Source organism: Lontra canadensis, unplaced genomic scaffold (assembly GCF_010015895.1).
Source record: "Lontra canadensis isolate GAN:19392208 unplaced genomic scaffold, GSC_riverotter_1.0 scaffold7, whole genome shotgun sequence".
Classification (NCBI taxonomy): Eukaryota; Metazoa; Chordata; class Mammalia; order Carnivora; family Mustelidae; genus Lontra; species Lontra canadensis.
In genome coordinates this window covers 35,212,810-35,240,410 of record NW_022631001.1, presented here as the reverse complement: position 1 = coordinate 35,240,410, position 27,601 = coordinate 35,212,810, and the positions used below count along the sequence as shown (strand labels likewise).

Genomic DNA, 27,601 nt, shown 5'->3' with positions numbered 1-27,601 from the left:
TGCCATATACAGTTGGAAAGTGGTGTGAGATTATGACTGATCCTTTGTTGTTTTCAAAAACTCTCCGTAACATCATTTCAAACTTAATTTTTTCCTGATTTTTCAAATTCAAGTTTTCCTACTTTTGTCAGAATTTAATTTGGGAAGAAGGAGAAAGTAAGAGATGACTATTGTTAGTCCAGTAAAAATGACTAACTGCCCAGCGGGAACAGCAAACTTTTGTTAGGAGATAGCCACTTACTTGCATCTTTGTCTGGAGAAGGAGGAGGGACTCTGTGCCCCAGGCCAGTGCTATTGAAAGGTTGTGCCAGCTTCTCCAGGGGCGGGGTGCTGTCCATTAGCTCCCCTGCTCCCCTGGGGGTGCCGAAGAGGTCCTGGAGGTCCTTTCTTTGTTTGGATTCTTGGAGGGCACTCTCAAAAGATTTGTCTTTGAGTCTGAGGGAGGAAAAGAGCGAGATTTTTCCCTTTGGAACCCTAGAAGCATCTGGGGACGTCTCTTGCAAACTCACTTTCTCAAGGAGTGTGGGGACATCTTCCATCTTGTGGCAGGGAGGGGCCGGGAATGCCGGAAAGACCTTGGACGGTCGGTTGGGCAAACTGTGAGTGCGGAGGGCAAGGTCTGGAGGGCTAGGGTATGAGGGCTGGGCATCCCTGGCAGGTGGGGAGCCCCAGGAGAAGAAGGCTGAAGCTCTACTCGCCATGTCTCTCCCCGGGGACTGCCGGCTGCCATCTTTATTGGAACTGGTTTTTCGAAGGCTGAACGAGCGACTGCTACCATGTGGCTGGCTGGTGGGCAGGTTCCTTGATTCTGGCTTGGCAGAGGCCTTCTTCCCACCTTCTGAGTTGGGGAGGAAGGGATCCAGGGACCTTCGCAAGACATTTGCTATGAGCCGAAGCGGGGACTTGGGTGGAGCCCGTTCAGCTGGTGTCCCCGTCTTCTCCTGAGCCCTTCCCTGGGCAGGCGGGGTCTCTCTCGCTGTCCAGGGGAGCTGCAAGGGACTAACTGGTTTCGGCACATGGCCTCCCCTACCATTGCCAGCACTTCTCTGGGCAGGCTGTGCCCCAGCTTCCAGGCTCACACTCTCAGGGATGGAATTGTCCCAGTCCAGTAGCTTTGTCTTCTGTTCCGGGGTGAGGACTAACTTCTTCAAGCCCAACTTCTTCCCCTCTGCCAGCTCTGACCTTTTCTCCCCTCCCTTGCTGGGTCTGCTGTTCTTTTCTCCTGGGTCCTCTCCAGCCCTGGGAGATACCTCTTGGTCTGGCAAACACCTATTCGTCCCTCCAGTGGGGTCTGGGCCTCTGTGGATGCTACTGGTGTCCCCAAGAGAGGCCTCTGCTTCGTGACACCCATGAGAAGCCATCTCTGCTGGGCTGGGGGGCTGGGGGCTGGCAACGCTGTCTTCACCAGGCCTCACCATGAAGTACTCTGCCCGCTCCAGTACTTGGCCATGGGGCAGATACAGGGACATGTCCTTGGGTACCCCTTGGGCTCTGGCGCGCCTCAGAAAGATTGGAGTGGAAGGGCTGCAGTGACCTCTTGAGACCTGTGAGGGCAGGTTGTCAGCTGTCACCTAGAGCGGATGGGCAAAATGAATGCATATTTAGGAACTCCCAATATTTATAAGGGGAGGCATATCTCAGCCCACAGACCCCCTCCCTTCCTCTCTTCAGATCTCAGCTACCCAAAGTCTAAAAGAATTCTGCCCAGGATGATTTCAAAGGGCGGCTCTTCATTCTAAGTGGCTGCTTTGGGACCTGCTGGGATCTGCCTGGAGTCCCTGTACCAGCACTGATCAAAGGCTTTGTTGGGTGCTGGATTAGGTAGGTAAGAAGCCATAATGGAAGGCAGAGGCATGGACAAGCTGCCAGGCTGGCCAGGTGGAGCCGGCCTGGCCCCTGTGAATGGCTAGATGTGTATGGGAGGACAGATGCTCCATGACTGGCTTGGCCATGGTCCTTATTAAGGGGCACCTTGCACCCATAGGTATGTTCCTCCAACAACCAAGAGGCGAAGGTTTCTTCCTTGGAGACTACTAAGTTAAGGAGAGACAGTTACCCTTCTGGGCTGGAGCTGTGGTGGCAGAAGAGTGGCCTTTAGGTCTTTTCAATGACCCTTCTAGACCTGACTCATGCCTTGCACCACTCAGAAAGTAGTCATTTGTAGCATGCAAGAAGGTGGCCCTTGGCAAAGGAAGAGCTTAGGGAAATTCTAGAAGTGGCTGTGCCCTGCCAAGAGTGCTGGTGCCTGAGGGGCAGGTCATAGGACAGGAGCTTACGAGAGCATGTACCTCTTCCCATCTTGTGCACTCTATTTGCCAGAGCCTGGACCACGGTCTAGCAGGTAACAGAAGCTTGATAAACTCATGTTGAAGGTAAAGTCCAAACTGGAGTATCTCAGTGATACCATTTTCTGTTCAAGGGGGATGTGCTTCCAAGAGTCTCTGGTGCCACCAAAGGGAGCCTCAGTCTGTGTCTGCCTTCCTTCAGCTGTGAGTTCCTCAAGGTCGCCTGCTAGGCCCTCAAGGGTAGAGCTTATATCCTAGCAACTCTGCACGCCACAGTCTTGCCCAGAGTCTGTGCTCCACAAAGTCTGCTGAGTGAGTGGCTGTGCCCCAGGGCTGGCTGAGAAGGAACAGGATGACTGAGCTCTCATGAAAATGACAAGTCAAAAAGGCCTGGGGGGACGCTTGACAGAGCATCTCATGGCCCTGGCTTTGCACCTGGGTGACCCAAGAGTGCTAAGAATCCAAAGTTAAGTGTGGAAGTGGGTGAACTATGAGCAGCTCACCTTCTTAACACCTGCACAGGGCCCCAAAGGGTATTTACCTGAGGTAGGGAGAAGCCATCCAGAGCATTCCCTGGGATGCTGGCTGAAGAGAAAGATGGCGGGGAAGATGGGGGAGGAGATGACGAGGAAGAAGAAAGAGGAGCAGGTTCCTTTGAAGGTGACATAGTTTTTTTGTTGTTCACTGGCGTCAGACCTACTGAGGAAAGAACACACTCTCCGTTACAGAGCTCTTATTATCTTACTTTATCACAAAGAGATTTTAAGAGAAGCTCCAACTTGGTAAATAGAGTCAGAGGGAGGAAGGTGTTGGAGACTGAGAGGCTCTGGTGCCCAGAGTTTGACCTTAGGAGGAACGGGTGAGAAGTGGCAGCCTCCTGTGGGGGAATGGAGGTCAGAGGATGAAAAGTCTAGAAACCATCACACTTCACACTCACAAGGATGTTCCCGAAAGACTGAACAGGGAGTCTCCGGGACATCTCTTGGAAATGGATGCCTACTTCTAAAGTTTCCCCTAAAGCCGTCGTATGTGGGGTCTGGACTGTGTTAAGTCACTTAGTCAACAAACCACCTGAGGCCTCTTCCCACAAAATACCAGATCCTCAGCTGTGGGCGTGGGCAGGGTGGGCCATCGCCAATAATGAATCCGGCTCTTCCTTCTCATGTGGGCGCCAAGGGGCTCTCCGATGAGATGGTTTGTTTGAGATTTTAAGAGAACACTAGGGAAGGAGGTTATAATGAGCATCAAATCATCTGAAGCATATGGCGTGGGGTTCATGCCAAGCTCCTGTTGGTCAGGGAAAGAACGAGATGCAGTGTGTGTACTCAGAGCGAAGTGAGAAAGGAGTGTGTGGCTGGGGCCCTGAGCACGCGCCGAATTCTGCCGTGTGGGAGCTGCAGTCCGTTGGTTTGGTAATTGCAGAATTGTGACAGCCATAGCCTGTGAGGTCAATCTCTCTCTCTCTCTCTCTCTCTCTCTCTCATGAGTTCACACACGCGCCCTCTGGGAACCTTAAATCTAAAATCTCAAGAGCTTCACTTCTGTAGACGACCATCCCAATGATATGTCCTCTGAGGGATTCAGAAAATGCCACACTCTGTTTTGGAATTGTCCTCTCAGTGTATGACCCTTCAGCCCAGCCACCTCTCCTGTGAACCCTCCTAACAAACGAGTCTGCCTCCTAGAGATTTCCCAGAACCTATGTGTGTGTATACCCACTCCTATCAGACTCCCAGCCTGCGGCCACTCTGCTGACCCATTCCGAGTTCCCTCCACGGTATCCAACCTTCAGATGTTAGCTCACTTCCTAACCCCAGACAGTCCTCCGGCCTCAGTTTCCCCAAAGCTCCTCCTGTAGAACCCATATAGACCAGGCCAACCGCGCCCGCAGAAAAGTTCCTTCCAGACCCATCTGGGTTCTTCAGGATTCTGTCCTGCTTTCTTTGTACATGCGGGCAAGTGTGTCAGAACACGTATCCCAGTCCTGGGCTCTGGAAAGACAGCCACCACACACATATGTTCCGCGGGCTTCCAAAGTGAAGCCCTCCAGAATGCTTCTGAGGAAAAGATAACCCAGGGGAAGAGATCCGAGGGTGGCAGGAAGGAGCTGCTGGGAGAAGGCCCCACGCTGCCAGGAGCCGATGCAGGGGAGGCTGGCTGGCCTGTCACCCAAACCCCCATTGCAGCCCACAATTAGATGGTTCGAGCCTAAAAAGGCAAACGCTGTGAGTCAGTTGTTGCCTTGCTTCCTGTCTTCAGCTTGCCAAATTCCTGCCGAATTCCTCCTCCTCCTCTTCCTTGCCCCCTCATTCCCTTCCCTCAGCTACCTCCTGAATCAAACTCCTCAGCTTGTCTCAGAGTCCCCTCAGCTCAACAGACTGCTTCTTTGTTCCCCCTAGGAGCTCTCTGGAACCTCTGACACAGAGCCAGGGACACCTTGGGAACCAAACCTGACAGGAAAGCCTTGGGGTTCATGAGGTCACGACCCAGGGCTGCTCCCTCTCTCCTTTTAATAATCCCTGCCCCCCACCCCCCACCACCAGGGAGTCCTCTCTGCACACTCGTTCCTCATGCACTGACTTCAGGAGAACTGGGACAGAGCTCGAGGGGACACCTGCCAGTCAAACTGCTACCTGGGAGGGAAAGGCCAGAGCTACACTGAAAGGCGACGGGAGATCTCACCTGCCTGAGGTGGCTGATGTCTTTGGGTTCCCTCAGAGGATGCAAAGGGGACCTGGAACCCCACCCTGCTTCACACCCACACCAGCTGGCTGACATTTTCCTCACATGAAGAACGGGACCGCTAGCGTTGCTTCACGGTGAGGCCGAAATGGATAAAAAGTGGCGCCCTGGGTAGAACGCAAAGTCAATGCAGCACGCTAGCTAAATATGAACTCCAATCCCTCTCTTCCTCCCACACACACAAGTTGTGGCCAATAATGACACCATTGAACTGACCTGTTCCAGAGGGGGCTGCGCACCCCTACCCTGGCCGGGATTTCTCTAACTCGTAGGCTCAGGGATTCCTCATTCACCAACTCAGATCCTTCCCTGCAGGTTCCTTCTTGTTTCCCATGGACGCTTGGCACGGTCCAGCCAGGCTGCCTCAGTCCCGGGTGCTGCCGGCCTTGCTGGTCCCATCACGCCAGGGCTTGATGAGCAGAGCAGGCCTGGGTTATGGCCCTCAAGGCCCCTTTGGCTCAGCTGTCTCTTCTCTGGGCCCTCTGGCAGTGACCTCTCACCTTGGCTCTAGAGGTCACTGTGACTATGGTCAGCAGGGGAGGGTGAGAAGGGCACTGACACAGCTCCCTCTGTCCTCCCACCAGTGCTGGGGCCAGAACTGTCCTTGACGGGGCAGTGAATGGACCCAGGAGACGGCGCCCCGGGTTCTGCTCCTTACTACAGTAGGACCAGTGTTGCCCCCTGGGGTTTCCTCTTGGGCAAAGTGAAGATGACAAAATGACGCTGTGAGGATTCTTACAAAGACCGGGATTCCAGGGTGCAGCTTCCCAGAATTTGGAGTTTAGGCAATGCTCCAGTCTCCCAAGGTCTCAGAGCGCCCTCTAGGGGCAGCTGCCTGCACAGGCGGAGCCCACGGGCTCTGTTTGTTTCTGCACCAGGTCCAGCCACCTCATTCCTTGGTTCCTGTGTTTGTTCCCTCATTTATACTCAATCATTCAGCAAGCAACGACTGGACACCTCCTCTGGGCCAGGCCCATAGAAACGACCCCAACTGAAGGCTGCCCTCAAACCAGCTTTTACATACACTTGAGAACCAGCCTCTGGGATAACTTGAGACACGCCGATGCCCTCAGGGGCATCCCAGAAACCATGCTGCTGGTTAGCCGTCCTCTCTCTCCCGTGCCTCCTCCAGCATCCCCTAACCTGCTAGCAGGGGTCCCCACCAGACTCACTGCTAGTACCCCAAGGAACTTCTCGAGGGCAAAGTAGAGCCCCTTGTACTAGCGGCACTCATTGAAGTCAACTGTTAGCACTGGGTGAAATCCGTACCCAAATGGACCGCCCACGCCACAGAAGCAGAATTCTCACCTGCCTGAGGTGGGGTGTGATCTGAGGAGGGGCTGGTGAGGGAAGGGGAAATGGAGTGACCTGGGCCTTCAGTAAACATTAAATCCCCCCTTTTCTCATCACCCTCAGTGCCTGGGACTGCAAGATGATTCCAGAGTCATTTCAGGGTGCCCCGGGTGGGGTGGCTTGCTGGTGTGCCACTGTAGTCCAGCTCCAGAGGCACCCATTATCCCAGCCTCACCCAAGGGAGGGGAAGCCTCGAATCTGAGGGTTGCTGGGATAATGAATGACTCATGGGCCAGGAGTCCGCGTTGACTCAGAAGGAAGGAGCCAACTAACTAGTGCTCTGTTCCAACTTCAACAATGGCTCTTTTTAGAAACTTTTGTCTAACCCAAGGCTTTCCTGGGTCCATCTCTCCCAGAGCAAAGCCCAGAGAGAGAGTGTGGGGGCAGGGGAAGGTGGAAGGGGGACTTGGAGATGGATTAGAGGGCCTGGGAAGGGATGCCTGCCCTGTAAGGGAGGCCCCACAGAGACTGCAGCCAGCCCCAGAATGCGGTGACCCCATGAGTGGGGTTGCTGCGCCCCCTAGTGGTATATCCAGATGCCTTGGTGTCCGTTGTAGTCACTGGTCCTCACCCAACCCTGTTCTTCTCAGGGATGCTGGGATCAAAGCCTGCTCAGAGAAAGCAGCAGGTGTGTTTGTACGGATGGGTGTGTGCATGGATGTGGGTGCGGCTTCCTTCATTGCTATGCCCATGACTGCATGAGGTCATTCAGCTGATCCTGTCAATCCAACTTGAGTGCACAGAATGAAAACACATAGAAGCTCTGGGTCTCGGTTTCCTCATCTGTTTCAAAAAGCTTGCAGCCAATCATTACTAACACCCTTTCCAGGTGCAACAATAGAGCTCTAAGGTTCCATGATTCCAGACTGGGGAGCTGAAGGAGAAAGAAAGGTCCTAAATCCTTGGAAAATGCTTCCTCGAGTCAGCCGTGGAAACAGTCAACCTTCTATTTCTTTCCTTGCCCCTAACATCCCAGAGGCCAGGTCAGAGAGGACACGCATGGAATGAGAACAGCTGCCCTTGAGAATTGACCAGAAGACACTGCCCATGCCCCTCCCCGCCCACTCCCAGAGAGCTCATGACTCACTCGACTGGAATTTTCTTCTCCAGCTCTGGTATTTGCTGGGACTTGGAGACTGGAAGCTACTGGCCCGTTGCAGAGCTATAGTAGAAAAAAAGAAAGGGGGAGAGAAGACCGGGAGGGAGGAAGTTAAACTTACAGGAAAACTATGGGGTTTTCTCCTGTGGCACATTTTATAGACTAATAGTCATAACTGACTGAACCCCTTCCTTTTCTAGACTGCATCTTCCCATCCCTACGACACATACCTCCCACCTTTTTATTTGGTCTCATATTGAGACCCTGCTTTGGGACAGGTACAGTGATCATTCAGAAGATGCCTCAAATTATGAGCCATCATTCTAACTCACCCATAATTAAGATACATGTGTCCCTGTGTATGTGCACACATGTATTCACGCATGCCCATATATATGCGTGTTTTTGTGCACACTTGTATGCTCGTTTTCAGCAAAGCAGTTCTTCAAAGCTGGTCTCACATCAACGTCCCATATATGGAGCAGACAAACTGGAGTTGCTCTCACTGAAGCCTGGAAGCTCCAGGAAGTTCTACGTCCTCTCCCCCTCCCCCACAAAGCCTCCCAAACCCTTCAGGAACCAGGATTCCACGGACTGTGTACTGAAGAGCCTCCACTCAGGTGGGTCTTGAGAATTAGCTGAGCGAGATGAATATCATATGGAGAAGAACGTGGCCTTGGCCGTTCTTGCGCATGTACCCCATTCCCACTCTGGGCCCTCAGATTTGGTCTCAGGCTCCGGGTCCTTGTGGCGGTTCCTTCATACCCAAGAGAAAGAATGGGGAACCGCATGCACACAGGTGGGACAAGGAGGCGTGGAAGGAAAGAAAGCCCCAGGAGTGGTGTGGGTGTGGGAGAACGGGGTCGGGGAGGTTTGAAGCCAAGGCCCAGCCCTCTCTTGGTAAGAAATCCTGGGTCCCACACCCTGCCAGTGCTCAGAACTGGGCATCAGCTCTCATCAGCCAGACTGTGGGGTGCAGATGGCAATCCCTTCTGGGGGCTTCTCTTCCTTAGGACAAGATATGCCAGCTCCTTCGGTCCCTGACTCCCCTCTTTCCCTTACTGTCCCTGGAGACCACATGAGCCTGTTCTGTCTGGTGGGTTCTTTGTCCCACAGGCCTCCTGTCATATCGAAGCCACGGGTTTGAGGGGGAGCTGTGTGGAGGGGTGCAGGGCCCAGCCTCCTCTCCCCCCACCCTCCAGTTTGGGCCTGTTTCTCCCTTCTGCAGGCGCAGGGCGGGGTCAGCCTGGCTGGACAGTGTGCAGCAGGGGCATGCGGGCCTCTGGGAAAGCTACCTCCTGCCGACCACTACTACAGCCCCTCCGTCTGCTGGTGGAGAAATTTCCTGAGAAATGTAGAAGGCAGCTTCAGGCTCCTATTTTATTGCTTCTCCTCAGCCTTTTCACTTTGTGGAATGGAACTTATTAAAATTGGCTAAAATTCACAAGCGATTTTCCATAACTGGTGTTTATAGGACACACATGTGCACATTTTTAACCACAATAGGAACAACAGGGTGGGTAGCAATGATTCGATCCAGTCGTTTTGAGCAGCATAAAGCAAGCCCGGTTCCCTTTTTCATCTTATATTTTATTTATATTTATTTTTAGGGAGCACTTTTGGAGCTCTTACTTCGTGACCCGCTACAAAAGGAGTAAGGGGTAAGTATCTTGCCATATGGTGTTAATGATAATAATAATATTGTTTTATTGTTACAAACTAGCAGTATGCCCTGTAGGTCATCGGACCATCCCTGTTGTCAAATTATTGCCAGAAAAAAAAAAATGGAGAAATACCGATTTTTCTAAAGCAGAATAAGATGGGGGCAGTCCGCCCCCCAACTCTGATTTATGCCCCAAACCCACGCGATTGGTTCATTTAATTGTTTCAGTGTGCACGTCACAACAAACTGACGCAGACAGGCCCTCTTGGAAGCTGCTCTCCTGTGATCCCTGAAGTGTAGGATGTGGCTCCCCTGCATGGGAGCAGATGGGGTGCTTCCGTAAAATGCACATACTTGGCTCCACGCTAGACCCACCAGATCGGAATCTCTGTAGGTAGGAACCTACGTATCTGCCTTTTAGACAAGATTTCAAAGATCCACTGAACTAGGTGTTTTGGGGGAGCATTACTGAACCTTTTCCACTGAGCCCCAATAACACAGGGCTTACATTTCAGGCCATCCTCTTGGGGATGCTCTGTACTAAAGAACCTTGAGGATACAGTAGCTTCCTCGATGAGCCGAGGCAGTCCCAGAAGTCTTTCCCTAAATCGTGGAGAAACGCTATGTAACACAAAAGGTACCATTTTTGCCATGTTAGAGGCGAGCTCGGTGCCGTAAGATCATACACACTGTTGTTCAACCGTCACCGCTCTCCACCTCCAGAACTACTTCTTCATCCCAAACTGAAACTCTGTATCCACGAATCTAAACCCCCACTTTCCTACCCCCTGCCCCTGTCATCACCATTGGACTCTCTCTATGACTTTGACTATTCCAGGTACCACACAGACATGGAATCATGTAATGCTTGTTCTGGCTTGCGTGTCTGGCTTCGTCACTCAGCATCATGTCTGCAAGTTTCATCCACGCTGGACCGTATGTCAGAGCTTCCTTCCTTTCTGACACTGAATAATAAATAGTTCATTATATGGATGTCGCCCAATTCGTTTATGCACTCATCACTTGGTGAATCTGGGGGTCATTTCCCCCTTTGGCCATTGTAAATAATGCCGGACGAGCACGGGTGTGCAAACCAGGAATCTTCTTAAAGCGGGTTGGCCTGGCCTGGCATTCCCTCGGCTCAGCTCTGAGCCATTTACTCAAGTGAAAACTGTGGTGAGCGATCAACCCTATATGATCTGGTGAAGTAACCGATTTATCATAACCAGCCACACAAAACACAGCTCTGAGACCGTGCTGGAGGTTTTAACCTTTACAATGGGGTCTGTCTAGCAATGATCAAAAATGTGACTTGTGACGGTGAAATCAACAAAAGTTCGCTTGAAAGTCACGCAGTCTGTCCACATCTCTGTCTACTCTGTATTTTATCCTGGAATTAAGCTGGACTCTTAGAAACAAAAGTCTTCAGCCACACTGCCTTGTTGTCTTGACCCAGCCCCATCCCCCTGGAAGAACTCCTCTTACTGAGTCGTTTGTGGTCGTGATGCCCTCACCGGCCAGGCAGGGATGCCGCGCAAGACAGCCCCACCCAGGACGTGAACTCAAGCGTCTCCCAGTGCTGTCTGTTTGACACGAAGCACTAGGGAAAGGGCTACCAGATCTGGAACTTGCCACAAACCAATATGTTGTTTTTCTCATGAACAGTGAGAACAATGATTGTGTTTTGTTTTTAACTCTGGCTGCCAGAAAACTCAGGATCAAATTTATGATTCCCCTAGAGCAACTGCTTAGGACCACGGTCTGCCTCTCTGGGGTTTCTACCTCCTAAAATCATTTGGTTAACCCTGATCTTGAGGATTTATCTTTTAGAGAGAGAGAGAGATGGAGAATTTTGTTTTATGTCTTTCTTGTAAATTGCCTAAGATCCCCTGTTAATTGAGGAGCAAGGAGAAATGGAGGGAAGGAGTAAAAGGCAGGCAGGCTTCATATCTGTAAATGAGGAGGCTGGAGCCCAGGGAGACAGAGGCCAAGCCTGAGCAGACAGAGGTAGGCTGCCCCAGCCGGGCAGGGTACAGTGTTCTGTTCACTGGCCATGCTAAGCCCTTCCAGACCACACCACAATGCTATTGAGCAAATATGTTCGGATGACAATTGTCCCCTTTTTTTTTGAAAGTTCACAAGGAAGGTAAATCCAGAGTTTCCAAGAGGAAACTGCCTCAGCCCTGGTTTTCCTGGGAAACCAGCCCTAGGTTCGGGTGGAAATTCTGTTCTCTGCCACTAGAGGGATGTGCAAGACAAGTTGAGTCCTGGCTGTCCCAGGGCAGCCAAGGCCGCGGGTGCCCAAGGTGGCAAGTTTCTGTTCGCCTGCTTCTTTCCACCCCGAGCTCGCAAGCTGCTGTTGACCAAGTCAAAACATTCAAGGCCACCTTTATTTTTAAAAACTGGCTGCTAAAGACAACTTTTTAGGGTGTGGAGGCCCGTGGCCCTGGGCCACACAGCTTACCAGCTGTGAGACTTAGGGAAAACACGGTCTGTTTGCTCACAGGTAAAAGGGTGAGCTTACTTACCCCACAGGGTCGTCCTGAGGATGAAATGGGGCCACGTATGGGAAAACCCTCAGCTGTTAAAGGTGCTTAGTAGAAGTGCATTTATTACTGTGTAAACTTCTAGGGCATTCCACATGTTCCAAGCCTGGCTAATGCCCTGTGCTGCTCCTGGCTGCCTGTGGTCCAATGGCAGCTAAGCCCCATCCTTCCCTACTGGGCTACAGAACACCAGATGGGCCCCTAAGGAGATATGCAAAGAGGAGACTGTCCCAGGCAAGAGGGCGCTGGAGTCCCCTTATCTCCGCCAGCCTGGGACACACAACAGCCAGTCAGCCCCTCTGCCCCCTGCCCACTTGAGATTCCAAAGCTTCTCTGAGAGAAGAAGGCTGGGCCTGGGTCACTCCCACTTACACCCCAGCCCTGCTGCCCCTAAGCCCGAGGGCTGGACCTGTCACTGGATCCTCTGTGATGAAAAACTGGCTGTGGGGAGTCTCCATTCCTTCCCCATTTGCCAGGATCAAGCAAGCCTGGCCCCCACCCAGGCAAGCTCCCTGCTCACCGTGCACAGCTTGTGACTCCTCAGGGCACCGTAGCGAGACTTTCCTGGTCGAGGCCTCTCTCAGGGAGCTATGCCTGGTGAGGGGCTCCGGGAGGGGCAGCGGTTCTGGCCGCCGGGCGCTCTCCTCATGGGGTTGGGCACTGGAAGCCTCACTGCCGGGGTAGTCTGGCTCTGCCTCGGAGCTGGAAGGAGGAAGCACAGGGTGGGTGAGTGGGGAACCCTGCAGGTCACATCCCACACCCCACTGTGCCCTGCCTGTCACTGCCTCCCACAGACCAAGGCACTCTGGGGCAGCGAGAGTGGTTTTGTCACCTCTGCACCCCAAGCCCAGCCACAGGCTTTGTTATGGGCTGAACTATGCTCCCCAAAATTCATATGAAATCAGAACACCTAGGACCTCAGAAGGTGATTGCATTTGGAGATTGGGGCTTTAAGGAGGTAACTGAGTTAAAATGAGGTCATTAGGGTGAGCCTTAATCCAACAGGGATGGTGTCCTTACAAGAAGAGGAAATTTGGACAGCCATAGAAGAAAACATCCTATGAACACGGGGTCAGCCATTGACAAACTGAGGAGAGGGGCCTGGAACAGATCCTTCCCCCTCGTGGTTCTCAGAAGGAACCAGCTGTGCCAGCACTTGATCTTGGACTCCCAGCTTCTAGAACTGTGAGAAAGCACATCTCTGTTGTTCAAGCAACCAGGTCCATGGTACTTTCTGGAGCCCTAGCAAACAAATACTGGCGTGGATCCAAGCAGGAGAACAAAGCCCCACGAACATATGTTGACATGCTTGTGGGACGGCTGGTCTACCTGCCTTCAGCCATCCTTCAGCGTGACTCCTCAGCTCTCTGGGGCAAAATGAGCTTATCATTTAGGACCTGGTCCTAAAATGTTTGGCATTTGAGTGCTGCTCGTGTCCTATGGGAACGGATGGGAGGAAAAAGGCTTCGGGGTTGGAGGGGGAGTCTGGAAGCTGGGCCTTGAATGATGGGCCGGAATTCACGTGGCAGAGAAGTGGAAGTGGTGTGTCCTCAGCAGCAGGGACAGCACAGGCACAGTCCCCTGGGGGCCTGGGGAGGTGCCAACCTATAGGGCTGTGACTATTTACTGTCTGTGTATGTAAGTCAGCACGCATCTTTCCACTGGGCCACTGCTCCTTATCCATCTCTGTGCCCTGGTGGACTCTCCATCCATCCCAGGGCCCAAACCTGCCCTCCACAGTATCCCAGGGCTCTTCACTGATGGGTCCCAGAGGTAGTAGTACCCACTGGAGGTCTACCTTGAGCCCTTGGGACATGGACACGGACAGATGGTTGTAGGCTGAGGCCCTCTGTAACCAGGAGTTCCACATGTGGATATAGCCTCCTTGTGGATGCTTGTAAATCCGACATGCAAAGAGGCAACAGCAGAGAGCAGCTACTTGAGTTCTGGGCTCCAGCCTTGCCTGGAGAAAGGACTACCCTTGGACTTCCCAGCCAGAGGAGCCAAAGTATTTGCTTTGTTACTTAAGCTAGCTTTGGGTTTCTGTCTCTCACAATGGACATGGTCCTGCCTAACTGAGCTCTAGAAGGCTGTATGAGACTTGGGGCAGGGCCTTCCTTCTCTGGGCTTTGCCTTTTATCTCAGTGACTGCAGAGGGCACTCCAAAGCAGAGGTGCTCATGCTGACGTGTGGTTAGAATCACCTATGGGACTTGCTAAAATAAAATGTACGTTCCCAGGCCTCTCTTCCAGAATCTGAAGGCTCCAGACTTCATGGACTAGCTGTCTGCACGGCAGTATCCATATTCTTCCCTCACATTCTTCCCACACCTACTCCAGTCAGGTTTCTGATCCTCTTACTGGAAAAACCAGAGGTCGCTCCTCCAGCTCCTCCATTCTCATCTGAAACAGTGAACCACACTCTCCATCCTGAAACTTCTTTCTTCTCTTAGCTTCCACAACTCAGCCTCTCTTGGTTTCTCTCCTTCCTGGGTTTTGCCAGCATCTTCTCTGCTTGCCCACTGAATGTTCAAATGCCCTGGGGCCCTCATCCAGGCATAGCTCTTCTTTATCTATGAGAAGATAGCCTCTTTTTTTTTTTTTTTTTCTGAAGAAACATTCTTCCTCCACAGGTGACTCATCAACTCCCTTGGCTTTCATAGCCTCTATGTGGCACTGGCCCCTAAATCCTGTCTCTAGTCCTGCCTCCCAGAAACTTCTCTGTTCTACTGCTTGCTTGACAACTGTGCAAAGACATCTCAAACCCCACAGGTCCAAAACAAAACTCTTGATTTTCTCCACAGACCTGCATCTTTCTCCAGATCTCGTCCTCCTCAAGGCTACTCTAGAAATGACTGTACTTTTCATGCAGCACCTGGTGCAAAGTCTGGGAGTCACCCTTGGGCTCACTCTCACTTTTACGTTTAGTCCATTAGCAAATCTCCTCTGATCCCAACCTTGGTCCAAGTCCCTCATCTCTTACCTGCCCCACAGGCTCCCACCGGGTCTCCCTGCCTCCCCTCCCACCCACCTCTGCCCCAAGCATTTTCTGTACCAAGCCCTGCTGATCTTTGGAAATCATAGATAAGATGTCACTCTCTGACTTAAGAATTATCTAATGGCTTTCAATAGGACCTGGAATAAAGTTTAAAGTTCTTGTCCTATCTTACTCAGCCTTACTCCTGCCTTACTTTCTGGTATGATATCTTACTCTTCTTCCCCTCCTTGTGTGCCAGCCATGTTAGAAGACATCAGGCCCACAGTTGCCGCAGGGCCTATGTACTCCACTGCTTGGATGCCACTTCCTCTGTCTTCACATGGCTGTCCCTTCTTGTCAGCAATTCTCAGGTTAAATGTCACTTCCTCAGGGAGGCTGTGGTTTGCAGAGTGCCGGCAATCATTCCCCTCCTGGAGCCACACCCTTTTTCAATGGAACTTAGCAGCTCCTCCCATAATGGCAGAGCCAATTTCCCCACCCCTTGAATCCGGGCTGGACTTGTGACCATGCAGACTTGATTGAACAGCCAAGACCTCAAGAGACTTGGCGTGATTGTACCTTCTCACAGGACCATGTGAATAAGCACAGGCTGCCTGTTGGAGGATGAAAGACCCATAGCCCAGTAGCCTCCTGGCACCCCAGCTGACAGCTAGCCATGTTCTAAAAGTGGGACCCTGCTGGTCCAAACACACGGGAGCCCACTGAGACCAGAAGAACTGCAGGACTGAGCCCAACTGAATTGCTGGCCCACAGAATCGTGAGTAGAAGAAGCAGTGGCTGTTGGGTGCTTTGTTACTCAGCATGATTATGAGAACAGATAACCAATACAAAGGCCTTTCTTGGCTTCCTGATTGAAAGTAGCTGACTAGTCACTATCATAAACTCCTGTTTTATTTTTCAACCTGTAACAAAGGTGAGATTTCTCCTGTTAACTATTTTCTTGTTTGCTGACTGCCTACGCAGTTTGAACAAGAGCCCTGTGAGAGCAAGGCCTTTGTCTTATGTGGGTTACTGCTATATCCTCAGAGTTTAGTACATACTGAGCCATTGGTCCCTCTTGCTGGTTGACCTCCTGGATGAATTCGGTGTCTGGGGGTGGCCTGGAGTCAGCACTCCTGATGACCACTCTGGGTGGTTCTGGTAATGGCGCTAAGGATGTCATTCTGAGAAATACTCATTTAGGGCAGCAGGGCTTCACTTCTCATGCCTTCTCCCGCCCCTGGCCCAGCCTCCCCATCACGGTGCACTGCCATCTTACATTTTACTGTGACAGTGATGTCCACTCGGCACCCCTTGCTGTAGCCTACATCACAACTACCTTTTGGGGAGAAGACAGTGGGGCCAGAGCCTGTCCCTTCTCTGAGAAAACAGTGCTTATTATATGCCCAACATTGTTCTACGTGCTTTATGTATGATAATTGTTAGATCCTTACGATTGTCCATGAGACAGGTGATACCACTGTCTCCATTTTACAGATGAGAATATAAAGGTACAGAGAGGTCACATGGTCAGTGAGTGGAGAGGAGACTAGTCCATGAATGCTGTAGCTCTTGTCCAATCCCTCTTCTGTCCCCATCCTGCAGCAGCCTGAGCATACCTGCTGTCATCACTGGTGACCAGGACACGCACAGCCATCATCTCTTGTCCAACTACATCCTCCCCAGGGCTGATCTTCACTGAGGTCCACTCAGAGGGCAGGAGAGAGGTGTCTTCACCTTCCATATCATTGGGCTCGGGCTCCAGAACACTCTTGGGCTTCTTGGGGGAGGTTGGCTCATCTGCTGGGAGGAGAAGAGGGTCTAGAGAGATGATGGGAATAAATGAGCCCTACAGGGTACCTGCTTCCCAACCAGAAGATTGGGCAGGCTGCTGGGGGTGGGGAGGTAGGCAGGGAAGCAGGCTTTGGGTCTACTTGGACACTCTAAGACTGACCTTTTCGTCCTCTTTTCCTACCATTTAGTCTACCAGATGCCCCAGGATTTAGAGCACCTCTGTGTATAGGACATGAATACACACATTTTATTTAGTCCCATAGGAGGGTCCTGAAATGTTCAGAGGGACCACCCAGGCCCAATCTCTAGACTGCCATTGTCAAAAGCACAGTGTCCAACATACTTCTAAACCTGGTGGCAACTTCTCCATTCTTGTCTTGACACATCAGAAGCATTTGACCCAGTGGTTCATTCTCTCCTTCTAGAAACAGCTCTCCTCTCAGCTTCTAGGATAACACAGTCTGGCTCCCTTCTCCACAATGGTTGCTCTCCTTCCCTCCTTGTTTCTGTGCTGGTTATACCTTTCCCTGCATCCCCCTCCCGCCCCCGACCTGGTAACATTGGAAGGCCCCAGGGCTGTCTTTGAATCTCTTCTCTTACTCATGCCCATGATAATCTCATTTGGTCTCCTGGCTTCAAATAACCCTAGATAACAATGACTCACTCCTACATCTGTATTTCCAGCCTGGACATTTCCTCTGAATCTAGGCTTATATATTCCATTGCTGCCTTGGCCTCTCCACATGGATGTCTATGGACACATCAAACTCATGTCTGAGCGGAGCTCTTCAGCCACACCGCTCCCCAACCCTGCTTCCCCCATAGCCCTCCCCATCTCAGTCAATGGCGACCTTGGCCTTCCAGCTGCTCAAGTCAAACGCTTTCACAGCACCCTTGACTTCTCTTGTTCTTTCATTCTTCACTCAAATCATCAGCCAATCCTGCCGGTTCTACCTTCAAAATGGGTCAGGAATCCAGTCACCCGTCACCACCTCCTCTGCTACCACCCTGACAAAGCCACTGGGTCTCCCTGCTTTCCTTCTTGCCATGCTCCTCCCACCACTCCCCAGTCTTCTCAGCACAGCCACCCAAGTAACTGTCCAATGCATGTCAGATGATGCTCCCTTGCTCCACACCCTCCAATGTCCCCTGTGACCTCATCTCCCACTACTGCCCTGCTGTCTGCTCTGACCACGTGGCCACCCTACTGTCCCCCCATCTCAGCCCTTTGTACCGCTCCTGCCTCTTCCTAGGAGATGCTATCCCTGGACAGCTTCCCACAGGCCTTGCTCACTCACTGCGTCAAGTCTTTGGTCAAATGGCACTTTCTCCAGGAGGCCTACCCCTATTTTAACTGCAACCCATGTCTTCAGCACTCTCTTTATTTTTATTCATAACATATCTCACCTTCTAATAAACTCTGTAACTTTCTCTTTTGTTTATTGTGTCTCTCCCATGACTAGGACATGAGCAGTGATTTGTGTCTGTTTCCTTTCTTGCTAGAATGGTACCAGGTAAGGAGTAGATGCTCGATGAATGCCTGTTGAATGAATCAATGAATGAGTGAGCAAAACAGGCCACCTGAGGCCAGGTCCATTTGGCCACAAAATAGCTGGGTGGCCCCTTCTCTGGTCACAGTGGGACAGGTGTCTTTTCTTTTGATGGCTGACATCTCACTTGTACTTGGTTCCCTCCTCACCAACCCCCCCTCCAAGGAACATCACCTCCTCTTCCCTGTGCCATTGACGTCTATGTCTACTGGACCTTTTCCATCAGTATTTGCATGTGCTGAAGCCTCTCCCATTTTAAGGAAACTATTTTTAACCCAATTCCCATGCCTGGCCCCTAACCAACCCTTTATCCTCTTCCCCTCCTTACCAGCCAATCGTCTTGGAAGAGTCTGCTGCTCTCACTTTTTCCCTGTGCACCTTCCCTCACTCAACTCCTCAGTCCCCTATAAGCCTGCCTATGTCTCCATGACTCCCAAACTGTGTCCCCCCAAAGCCCTTGGTGGCCTCCTTATTGCTAAGTCCAATTCACAAGCTCTGGGGTCCTCCTGCAGCTGCTGCAGCCCTCAGCCCTCCCTGCTCTGGGCACCCAGTTCTCTCACTCCCTCCCTGGCTCCTCCATCTCAGCCACCCAGTCTCTAAGCCCTAAATGTTGGGTTTTTCCCACCTCCACCAGCAGGAGGCTGGCAACTCTCTAACTACCTTTACAATCGATGAAGATAACTCAAGAAATTTTTATTTTTATCTGAAGTGCCTCATGCTTTAAAAATATTGTACAAATCAAATAAAACATATCTCCGGGCACATGCTGCCAGTGCGTGGCCAGCTTGCCACTCTTGGCATACGTGCACGCTTGCTTGTGCGTGCGCATTTGCACACTTCTGCACAGGTGTGGCTGTGTGTGCGAGGCACTGGTAGAACAGGTGTGTAACTGGATGCTTGGCTCTGTAGTAGTAGCTGTAATAATATATTAATAATAGGAGCAGCTGACTTTTATTGAGCACCTTTATGGAGAAACGTTTTAAGTGTTTAAGGCATATTAAGTCTATTAAACTTCAGAGAACCTTCTAGACAAGTATTATTATCCCCATTTTGCTGATGAAAAAACAGATGCCCAGAGAGGTTAAGACATCAGAGCACAGGGATCCGTCTGTATGGCTGTGAGCAGAGCAGAACCGTAGACACCAATGTGCGTGACCTTTATTCTGGGAGTTTGGGCTGGATTACGTTCCTGATTTTCATCCCCTCTCCATAACAGAGCTGTGCTTTCTCTTCTGTGACCTTGCAGTCCTTCCTACAAGGGGTGCTTGGTAGGCCTCCTTGCCCAACTGACATGGGACTTGGCTGTGACACTTGCTTTGCCCAGTGGAAACGAGTGGATGTGACGTGAGCAGTGGCTTCAAATGACCTTGCTGTTTGGCTAGTGTACCCACACTCTTGTTAGTTTGCCATGAGAAGAGCTTGTCCCAGGTGGCTGCTGCCTCCGCAGCCGAGGTCCCTGACTGTGGGCACAGGGAGAATATCTGAAGCCTTGCCTAGCCAGTCCCACGGGAGCCCAGACCACCCTGACCCCTACAGCTTGAAGCAGAGCTACTCGCCGACTGCACAGACCCACAAAAAATAGATGCTATGAGCCCCAGCAATTCAGGAGGCTTATCACACAGAATTAGTCTATACCTGCCTTATACCTGAGTTCAGGTGTGTGTGCCTCAGCAGGCTGCACAGAGACCTGTATGGTCAACAGATGCCCCGTGGCCTCCTCTGACCCAGGCCTGTGCTGGGGATTTGGAGATGAATCAGCCATGCTCTGCCTTGAGGGGTCTCTTCCCATCCCAGGGGTGGGGGATGGGGCATATTCACAGCTGCCTTATCAGGGAGACCATCTAAGAGTCAGGCGAGACAAAGTGAAAGGGGAGGGAGATCTGACATCTGTACAATGAACACTTAGGCGGAAGGCACCATTTTAATGGGTTAAGGATGAGTAGGATCTGAACAGAGAAGGGATAGACGATGTTCCATGGGATGGACCTCTGTGAGCCAAACCAATGAGGAAAAGCACTACCGTCTTCATGGAAACAGAAACCACGTCTCCATGGCCGGAGGGCAGGAGAGTGTATGAAAGAAGCCAGTGGGACGTCATCCCATTGATGTGGAACCAGTAAGGGCCTAAAGGACAAAGTGAAATGTGCAGAGCAGTGCCCAGAAGTTTGGAAACTGAAGACTGGCGTCATCGGAGTGGCCTCATAGAAAGATGGCTCTGGTTGCTGAGTGGAAGGTGGACCGGAGGACCCACCAGGTGGGGAGAGGGAGACCAGGGAAAGGGCCATGATAACTTGGAGAAGAAGGAAAGGCTGAGCATGCGTGGCCGGAGAAGAGGGGAGCAAGGCCAGCGAGAGCAGCCCGGGGGGTCAGAGCAGCTGCGGCCAGTGGAGGGGAGCTGGGCCAGGCTGTGCTGACACCACCTCAGGGACCAGGCAAACCTGTGAGGGAGAAGCCAGGGGTCTGCTTGTACCCTCCCTCCTCCTAGAAAGTCTTGACCTGGCCATCAGGGCCAAGGGGGTGGAATGGGGTAACGGCTCAGGCTGGAGGGGTGGGGACATGGCTGACCCATGAGCCCTTGGGACAGTGGGGTCAGGACCAGCGTCTCCCACCATAGAGCCCAGTATCAGTGGAGGGGTTGGGGCAGGGGGAGATAGAGACTTGGAAAAAAAGAAGCTGGGACTTTCTCTGATCAACACCTCACCGAGGTAAAAAAGTCCCAAAGACAGACATCCTCCTCTCCTCCCTTCTGCCCCCCAAGGCCTGGGCCAAAGGCTACAGCTGGGTCTCTGGGGTTTGGTGCTATGCCCCAGAGTAAATCACTCCTCTCAAGCTCCTCCTTCCAGACCCTCTCTCATTCTCTGGGGACTCCTGTCCGCACACACAGACCAGCAGCCCCAGTACAAGCGATGGGAGTAGTCTCAAGGCAACAACGAAAGTAACATCAACTCATTCTCAAGGCCTTTATCCAGGCTCAGCGTCCCTAACATCCCGAGAGCCTGAAAGGTCAGTGTTGTCATCTTCACTGCATGAGTGCAAGACCCTGGTGCCCGGAGTAAAACTCAGCCACAGACCCCCAGTGAGTCAGCCGGATTGGCCGCCGCAGGGATACACAGTGGCTTTGTCAGCGGCCAGGCCAGGGGAGCGGCCAGCTGTGCTCACCTACCTGCCCTGCCTCCCCTGGGCCTGTCTGCAGTTTGTCCAAGATTTTGCCAGAGCTCTCCGTTTCCATAGGGAGACGTTAGGTCTGCAGTGGTGGTGGGGGGGGGTGGGGGCTGCCTGGGGAGGAGGTGTGCAGGGTGGGGAGGGAGAAAGATCCAGCAGCAACCTGGCATCCTGCAGGCAAGCAGGTGCTCTCAGAGCCGAGACTCTTGGTCTCCTACCAGTGCTCCCTGGGGAAAGAGATTATGCCAGAGGCAGAGCCAGCAGTGTCTGTCCTCACATGCTGCCCCCAGTAGCTGAGACCCAAGGCCTTTACCAGGCCAGACTCTTGCTACACTGTCAGCGTGAAGACCCTGGCCCTCAGTCTGCTGGTGAAATTGTTTCTGTTTTCACTCTAGGTCTGGAGACCCTTCTACTCTGCCCCAGAACCCACGCAGACAACAAAGCAACAAGTTCTCCTGTGTGTCGTTATTAAGTCCATTTTACAGATTAGAAAACTGAGGCTCATTTGTCCAAGGTCACACAGCTCCTAACTGTCAGAGCAACTTCTGGCTCTGGGCTTGGAAAAACTATCTCTGCTGTCTTGTCCACGTTCTCTCTGAAGAAACAAAATTTAAAAAGAGCCATGAAACTAAGTCTGTCAGGATCTAATCGGGAAAATAGAACTCAAGCCAGAAAGTTCCACAGAGAGAAATACAGGAAACTCAGCAACGATGGTGTTGGATGAGCCAAAAAGCCAAGGGCAGCTCAGGAGGCAGCCCAGGGATAAGCCAGAGCAGGAGGCCGCCGGCCGAAGGGACGGCAGGAGGAGCCATTGAGTCCAGAGGTCAGGACTGCCAGGCAGGAGTGGGTACCATGCAGAAGACCCAGCCACTGCCTGGGATGCAGAAGCCGGAGGAATACCCAGGCTTCTCCCTCCATCCCACCTTCCACCTCCCACTGGTCAGACCTAACAGGAACCAGGTGCCAGGAAGCCTGGGAAATGTAGTTTCCAGTGAGTATACGTCACTACAGAGGAGAGCAGGGGCAAGGCAGGGAGGGTATCTGACAGCAAACAGGCAAATCTCTGGGATACGGAGCACAGGGCAGTCTCCCCAGCCCCTTGCAAGGTGGACAGTGATGAGGGAGGGGACACTGACAGCCCCCAGCAGGATGGGAAGGTCTTGGGAAGGGGCCTGGGTCGGGTGTTCCCTCCACTCACTGCCAGGGTGTGGCACAGGTGGCGAAGCCCCCGCAAGGTCCTCACAGCACGTGTCCCCTTTGAAAGATAAAGGACCAGGTGCCTAATGGCTGCAGCCGCAATCCTGGGGCTTCTGAGAGTGACACCTCAGAGTGCACTGCCAGGAATGCTAGATTCCAAGGGTCTTCAGGCAATGAGAAAATTGATGGGGAGCCCTCAGCCTCGGGTAGGGCTGTCCCGCCCTCCTGTACTCTTGCCAGGCACCTCCAGGCTGAGTGTGGGAGCCCGTTTGTGTGCACACGTGTGTACTCACAGGCCTGTGTGTCCTCCGCTGTCCTGAACCAGGCTGAGCAGCACCGTTCGAAGGGCCCAGCCTGGCCCCGGGGCAGCCTCTATGCAGAGACCAGCTCAGGTAAAGCCAAGCAGGGGTGGGCATGGGGGTGGGTGGGGGCTCAGCCCTCCCTGGCTACACGCCCTTCCCTCGTGGCCTCAGCAGGGCTGCACTGCTCCTGCCGCGGAGCCCTTGGCCTTGATGCAAGGCCAGACAGCAGGGCAACACTGTCTGCAGACAGACCCCGAACCTGGGGTGAACACGCAGAGCAGCAGGGTCTCCCGCTTCAGGGACCGGAGGGGAGGGGGCCCGTGGTACCTTCCCGACAACTCAGCGGACCTCCAAACAGCCAGCTTGTTCTCCTTTCCTTTTGCAAACAACAGCAGGTTTGGGCCTTAGTCCTCGGACCTTGACTCTCTTCTTGCCACGGATAGGAACTGTGTCAGGCCAGCCCTGGGGCTCCAACTTTGGGCACGGCCAGGATCTACACTCAAGACTCTCTGAACGAAGTTAGGGGTGGAGAAGTCTAAGTTTTGGTTAGGAACCCCAATAGCAACCCAGGGAAGTGGGAAGGGAAATAGGCTTGGGGCCCCCAGTACTTTGCTCCGGCACACACCCCATGACCTCGGCTCACAGCTCACCTCAGGGTGGGTGGGAATGGCAGGCACCACCGCAGAGCCCTGACAAAGTCCTCATGGCCAGGGGACGCGCCGGGCCTGGCTGGGCCTCATGCTGGTGGTGGTGGGAGGAGGGAGCTGAGCTTCTGGACACTTCCAGGCCCCCCAAGATCAAGACGTTGACTTCTTTGTCTGGGTAGTAGTGGGGCTGTACCTCTGCTTCGTCAGTCCCCCTGCAGCCTGCCCTCTCATGGCGTCAGAGACAGTCGCAAGAAGACTAGACTCAGGAGGTCAGAGGCAAGTTGAGCCAACCACATGCCATGGTACCAGAGTTCCCCCAGAGTTCCCATCTGCCACCTCTTGTCTCAAACCTGCCACCTGGATTCCTGTGTCAGGATCCCAAGCATGGGAGAGGATGTGTGTGAGCAGGTGGCCTGGGCCTCGACACCCAAGGGCATCCCACTGGAACTGCTCTCCGTGGCCAGCCTCAGGCCTGCTCCCACGGGCCACTCAGGATGGCGAGAGATGCATGTGAAGGTCGTGCCCCTTGGAAGGCAAAATTCCAGTAAAATCGAGACGCCCCTCTCCCAATCAATCAAAGGGCTCTATGGAGGCAGCAGGACGCACAGTGTTGTAGTTCTCCTCTAGGTTCTCCTTTCTGAGCTATGAGCTGATGTCAGCAAGACCTTCCCAAGACAGGCTCCATAGTCTGGGGTCTAAGCCAGAAGTCAGGCCCCTTATTTATTCTGTGAATGCTTACTGAGAGTCCACTCAGTGTCAAGCACTGTTGTACCTATGGGATCATATGAATGTTCAAAAGAAACAAAGATCCCTGTCTTCGAGGAGTTTATGTTCCAATAAGGGGGGGCGGGTACATAAACAATACACATCATCAGTAAGACATAATATGGCCAGAGGCGGTAAACACTCTGAAGACCCGTGTAGGCGGTGGGTGAAGGGGGCAGGACAGCTGGGAGGACGGATTGCGGATTGCGGTATTAACGGCAGACCTCACTGGGAGGGAGAGGAGTGAACAAAGACCTGAATAAAGGGTGGGGCCAGTCTCTCTGGACTCTAGAGAAGGGTGTTGTTGGCAGAAGGAACAGCCAGGGCAAAGGCTCTATGGCAGAGCACGCCTAGTGTTGGAGGAGGTCAGCACTGCTGGGACACAGCAGATGGGAGAGGGCGGAGAGACAGCAGGTCAGAAGAAGGGGGTCCGACCCTCCAGAACCATCTGAGCCTGCTGTATGCATTGGCTTTTACTCTGAGTGAGCTGGGAAGCTGATGGAAAGTTCTGAGCAGAGGACGGAGCTAAGTTCTGAAAGGATTACTCCAGCTGTTGTGTTGCAAATGGGTTGAGTGGAGCAAGGTAGCACCTAGAGGGGTGCAGTGGGGGGGGGCGCATAGGAGGCCACTGCAGTAAATCCAGAAGAGAGGACAGTGGCCGGGGGTTGGGGGGGGCACTTGCATGGGGGTGGTGACAAGTGGAAAGGTTCTAGCTGTGCTTGGTTGGGATTCGTGGGTGGAGTGGGTGTTGTGCCAAGAGAAAGAGTCAAGAATGATTCCAAGGCTTTGGGCTGAGCAATGGGAAGAATGGAAGTGCTGTTTCCAGAAACTGTGAAGGCCAAGGGTAGACAGAGTCTGTTTCAGGGGACGGTTAGGAGCGGGAGGTGGATATTTAGGTTTCTGAGACCCCTGGTACAATCTACGCAGAGGTAACAAGTAGGCCGCCAGAGACAGAGCTAGAGCCCCCTCCGTCTTTGCTGAGACTCAGAAGTCACTAAACCAAACCAAAATCTTGCTGGCAGGTGGCAGGAGGAAAGGGGGACCCACAGCTGAGACTGAGGTGTCTGAAGGGAGGTAACCAGTTACCTTCAAGAAGGCCGGGAGACCGGAAAAGGAGAGAAAAATCAATGGCGCCGCCCAGTGTGAGTTGAGACCTCTGTGTAGTGGCCAACCTAAAGATGTCCTGTCAGGCACGCTGATCTAGAATGATCTAGAATGCCCACGAAAGTCTTTCCCGCTATGCAAAACCAGGAAGGTACCATCCAGAGCTCAACGAGAGAGTTCCTGCTGCCCTGAGCGCCCTATCAGGAATGTTCCCCCATTCTACTGCCACAAAACCCTAAGTCAGAAGCACTCATTTCTAGAAGGGAAACTGAGTCCACACACAGTGCCGGAGTCAAAGCTGGGTCTCTGGCCAGGTCCAGGGCCTTCCCACAAGCCGAGGATCCCCTGACAGCGGCATCTGACTCCTGGCTGGGGCTGGTGACTCTCCGTTCCTTTACAGCTTGAAGGTGCTGCTCTAGGTCATATCAGACAACTCCTGTAACATCAAGGTTCCCCTCAAGGTGGCCGCGAGGAGGTGAAGAGCTAACAAGGTCCCACACACTAGGGCTTGGCCCCATTCCCAGCACGGGGGTGGGGGGCTGGGGGGGTGCTGCATCAGTGACAGCTGGGCCCAGAGCAGTCTGAGCACAGTCACGTTTTTTTTTCCTTATTGCAGACATTAAAGAAAAAGCTGTAAAAAGGGAATGAGTTCACGGAAATAAAGGAAAACAGCCCACCCGCTCTGCACGACCCACTTACTCTACTTAATACTCAGGGTGCACAGAGACTGATTTCTCTGGCTGGATTACTTCTTTAAGCTAAGTTCCCTGGGGTAGGATTACTGCGCTGAAAGGTCAGAGCCCTTTCATGGGTCTTCATCCCTGCTGCCATATTGCTTTCCAGAAAAGACTATCCCCATTTTCTTTCCTTTCTTTTTACCCAAGACTCTTTTTTTCCCTTACAACCAATTTACTTCATTTTTTCTTTACTAATTCAGTAGGTAGGAGATACTGAATTTACATTCCTTCGAATGTAATTGTTATAAATATTCACTTTTTCTTTTTAGCATTTACTTGTTTAATATGACTGAATGAGAACTGTCTATTCATAGCCTTTGCCCATTTATCATTGGGTCTTTAGTCAACAAACATGAGCTGGTCACCGACACTCCCAGGTACCTGGGAACACCTCGTTTGTGTGAACTGTTTCAGGCCATGGCAACGAACTTCTTTGTGATCCCATCTAATTCACATTCCCCACCCCTCTGCCCCAGTCTGACTGCCTACTGAATATTTTCATTGGTACTATTATACATGAAGTTTTAAAAACATATACTGTCAGGTTTATATCACATGAATCCTACACACTTTTTTCTGTCAGAGGTTTTAAAGCTTAGAAAGTTATCACCCCATAATCTAATCCATAGTCGTTCTATTTAATATTTAATTCTATTATTCTACTTTTGAAAGTCTTTAATCCACTGTTTCTGAATAAAAGAACATTCTACCAAACGCCTACGTAGAATGTGACATGCAAAACCAAAATCCCCACCCCAAACACAAAACTCCCTTCAAATAGGTATGGGAAAGCCCACCTCAGCAGAAGTTAATTAAGCCTCTTTACTGGAGGGTCCCTCAGAGATTTTTTACCACGCCAGTAAGTCCTGGGGATCGCCAAGGTTTGGGAGGACCAGCATGTTTCCTGTAAAGCATTTCTCAAACTTTGGTCCTTTGGAGCTCCTCATTCGCAGAGCGCCTCTGGGAGCTAGTGTTCCCTTGAAAAGCTTTGGAAAATGTTGCTTGAACCCAACTTCAGATCAGAACATCAAAACAAAACTCTAAGCTCTGTGGCAGTGAGCACGTTTGTCTATTTCACCCCTGCCACATTCCCAGCGCACGGGAGACGCTCAGTAAATACTAGTTAAGTCAACAAGTGAGTGTATGTACAAATAAAACCAATCAAATCCAGTGCACAACACTGAGATATGTTCTGAGATGCAGGGAAGGGTAGGGACTTTGTGTGGTTCACTGCTCCAGCCCTAGGACCTGGAATATGTCTAGAGTATGGTGTGTGTTCAACAAATACTGGAACAGATGAATAAATAAAGGAATGAATCACTTGTCCAACAGAGCTCCTAACTTCAGTGCCTAACACCTTTCCTTTTATGGAAGAGAAAGAGTATCTCACCTGGGTACATGACCCCAGGCAGCTCAGAGGACACTTCCAGGAGCTGGCAGCGGAGCGCAGAGGCCCAAGGCCCCAGAGATGCCCCTCAGGGGAGGCTCATCGCAGCATCAGAAGCCCAGCTACAACCAGCCTGGCGATGTCAGGCATCCCAACCCAAGGAAGCTGAGGACGAGACTTCCTTGGCACTGTTCATACTAACCAAGTGAGATGCTGGATCCTTCCTGTACGGGGAAACCAGCCTGGAACTGGGTCAGAGCCTGCCATGGGTTCTGTCCTCAGAATGGCTCTG

General features: G+C 52.2%; 1 protein-coding gene across 1 annotated transcript in view; it reads right to left on the bottom strand.

The window, feature by feature from the left end:
• MICAL2 (microtubule associated monooxygenase, calponin and LIM domain containing 2) overlaps positions 1–27,601 on the bottom strand; it is a 210,019-nt gene that overhangs the window by 45,379 nt on the left and 137,039 nt on the right. Inside the window, exons 27-31 of the mRNA XM_032853495.1 lie at positions 16,284–16,467; positions 12,209–12,390; positions 7,468–7,542; positions 2,827–2,981; positions 242–1,571 (exon numbers count right to left, since the gene is read on the bottom strand). Of these exons, the coding sequence (XP_032709386.1) occupies positions 242–1,571; positions 2,827–2,981; positions 7,468–7,542; positions 12,209–12,390; positions 16,284–16,467 (1,926 nt within the window). The remainder of the gene's footprint in view (positions 1–241; positions 1,572–2,826; positions 2,982–7,467; positions 7,543–12,208; positions 12,391–16,283; positions 16,468–27,601) is intronic.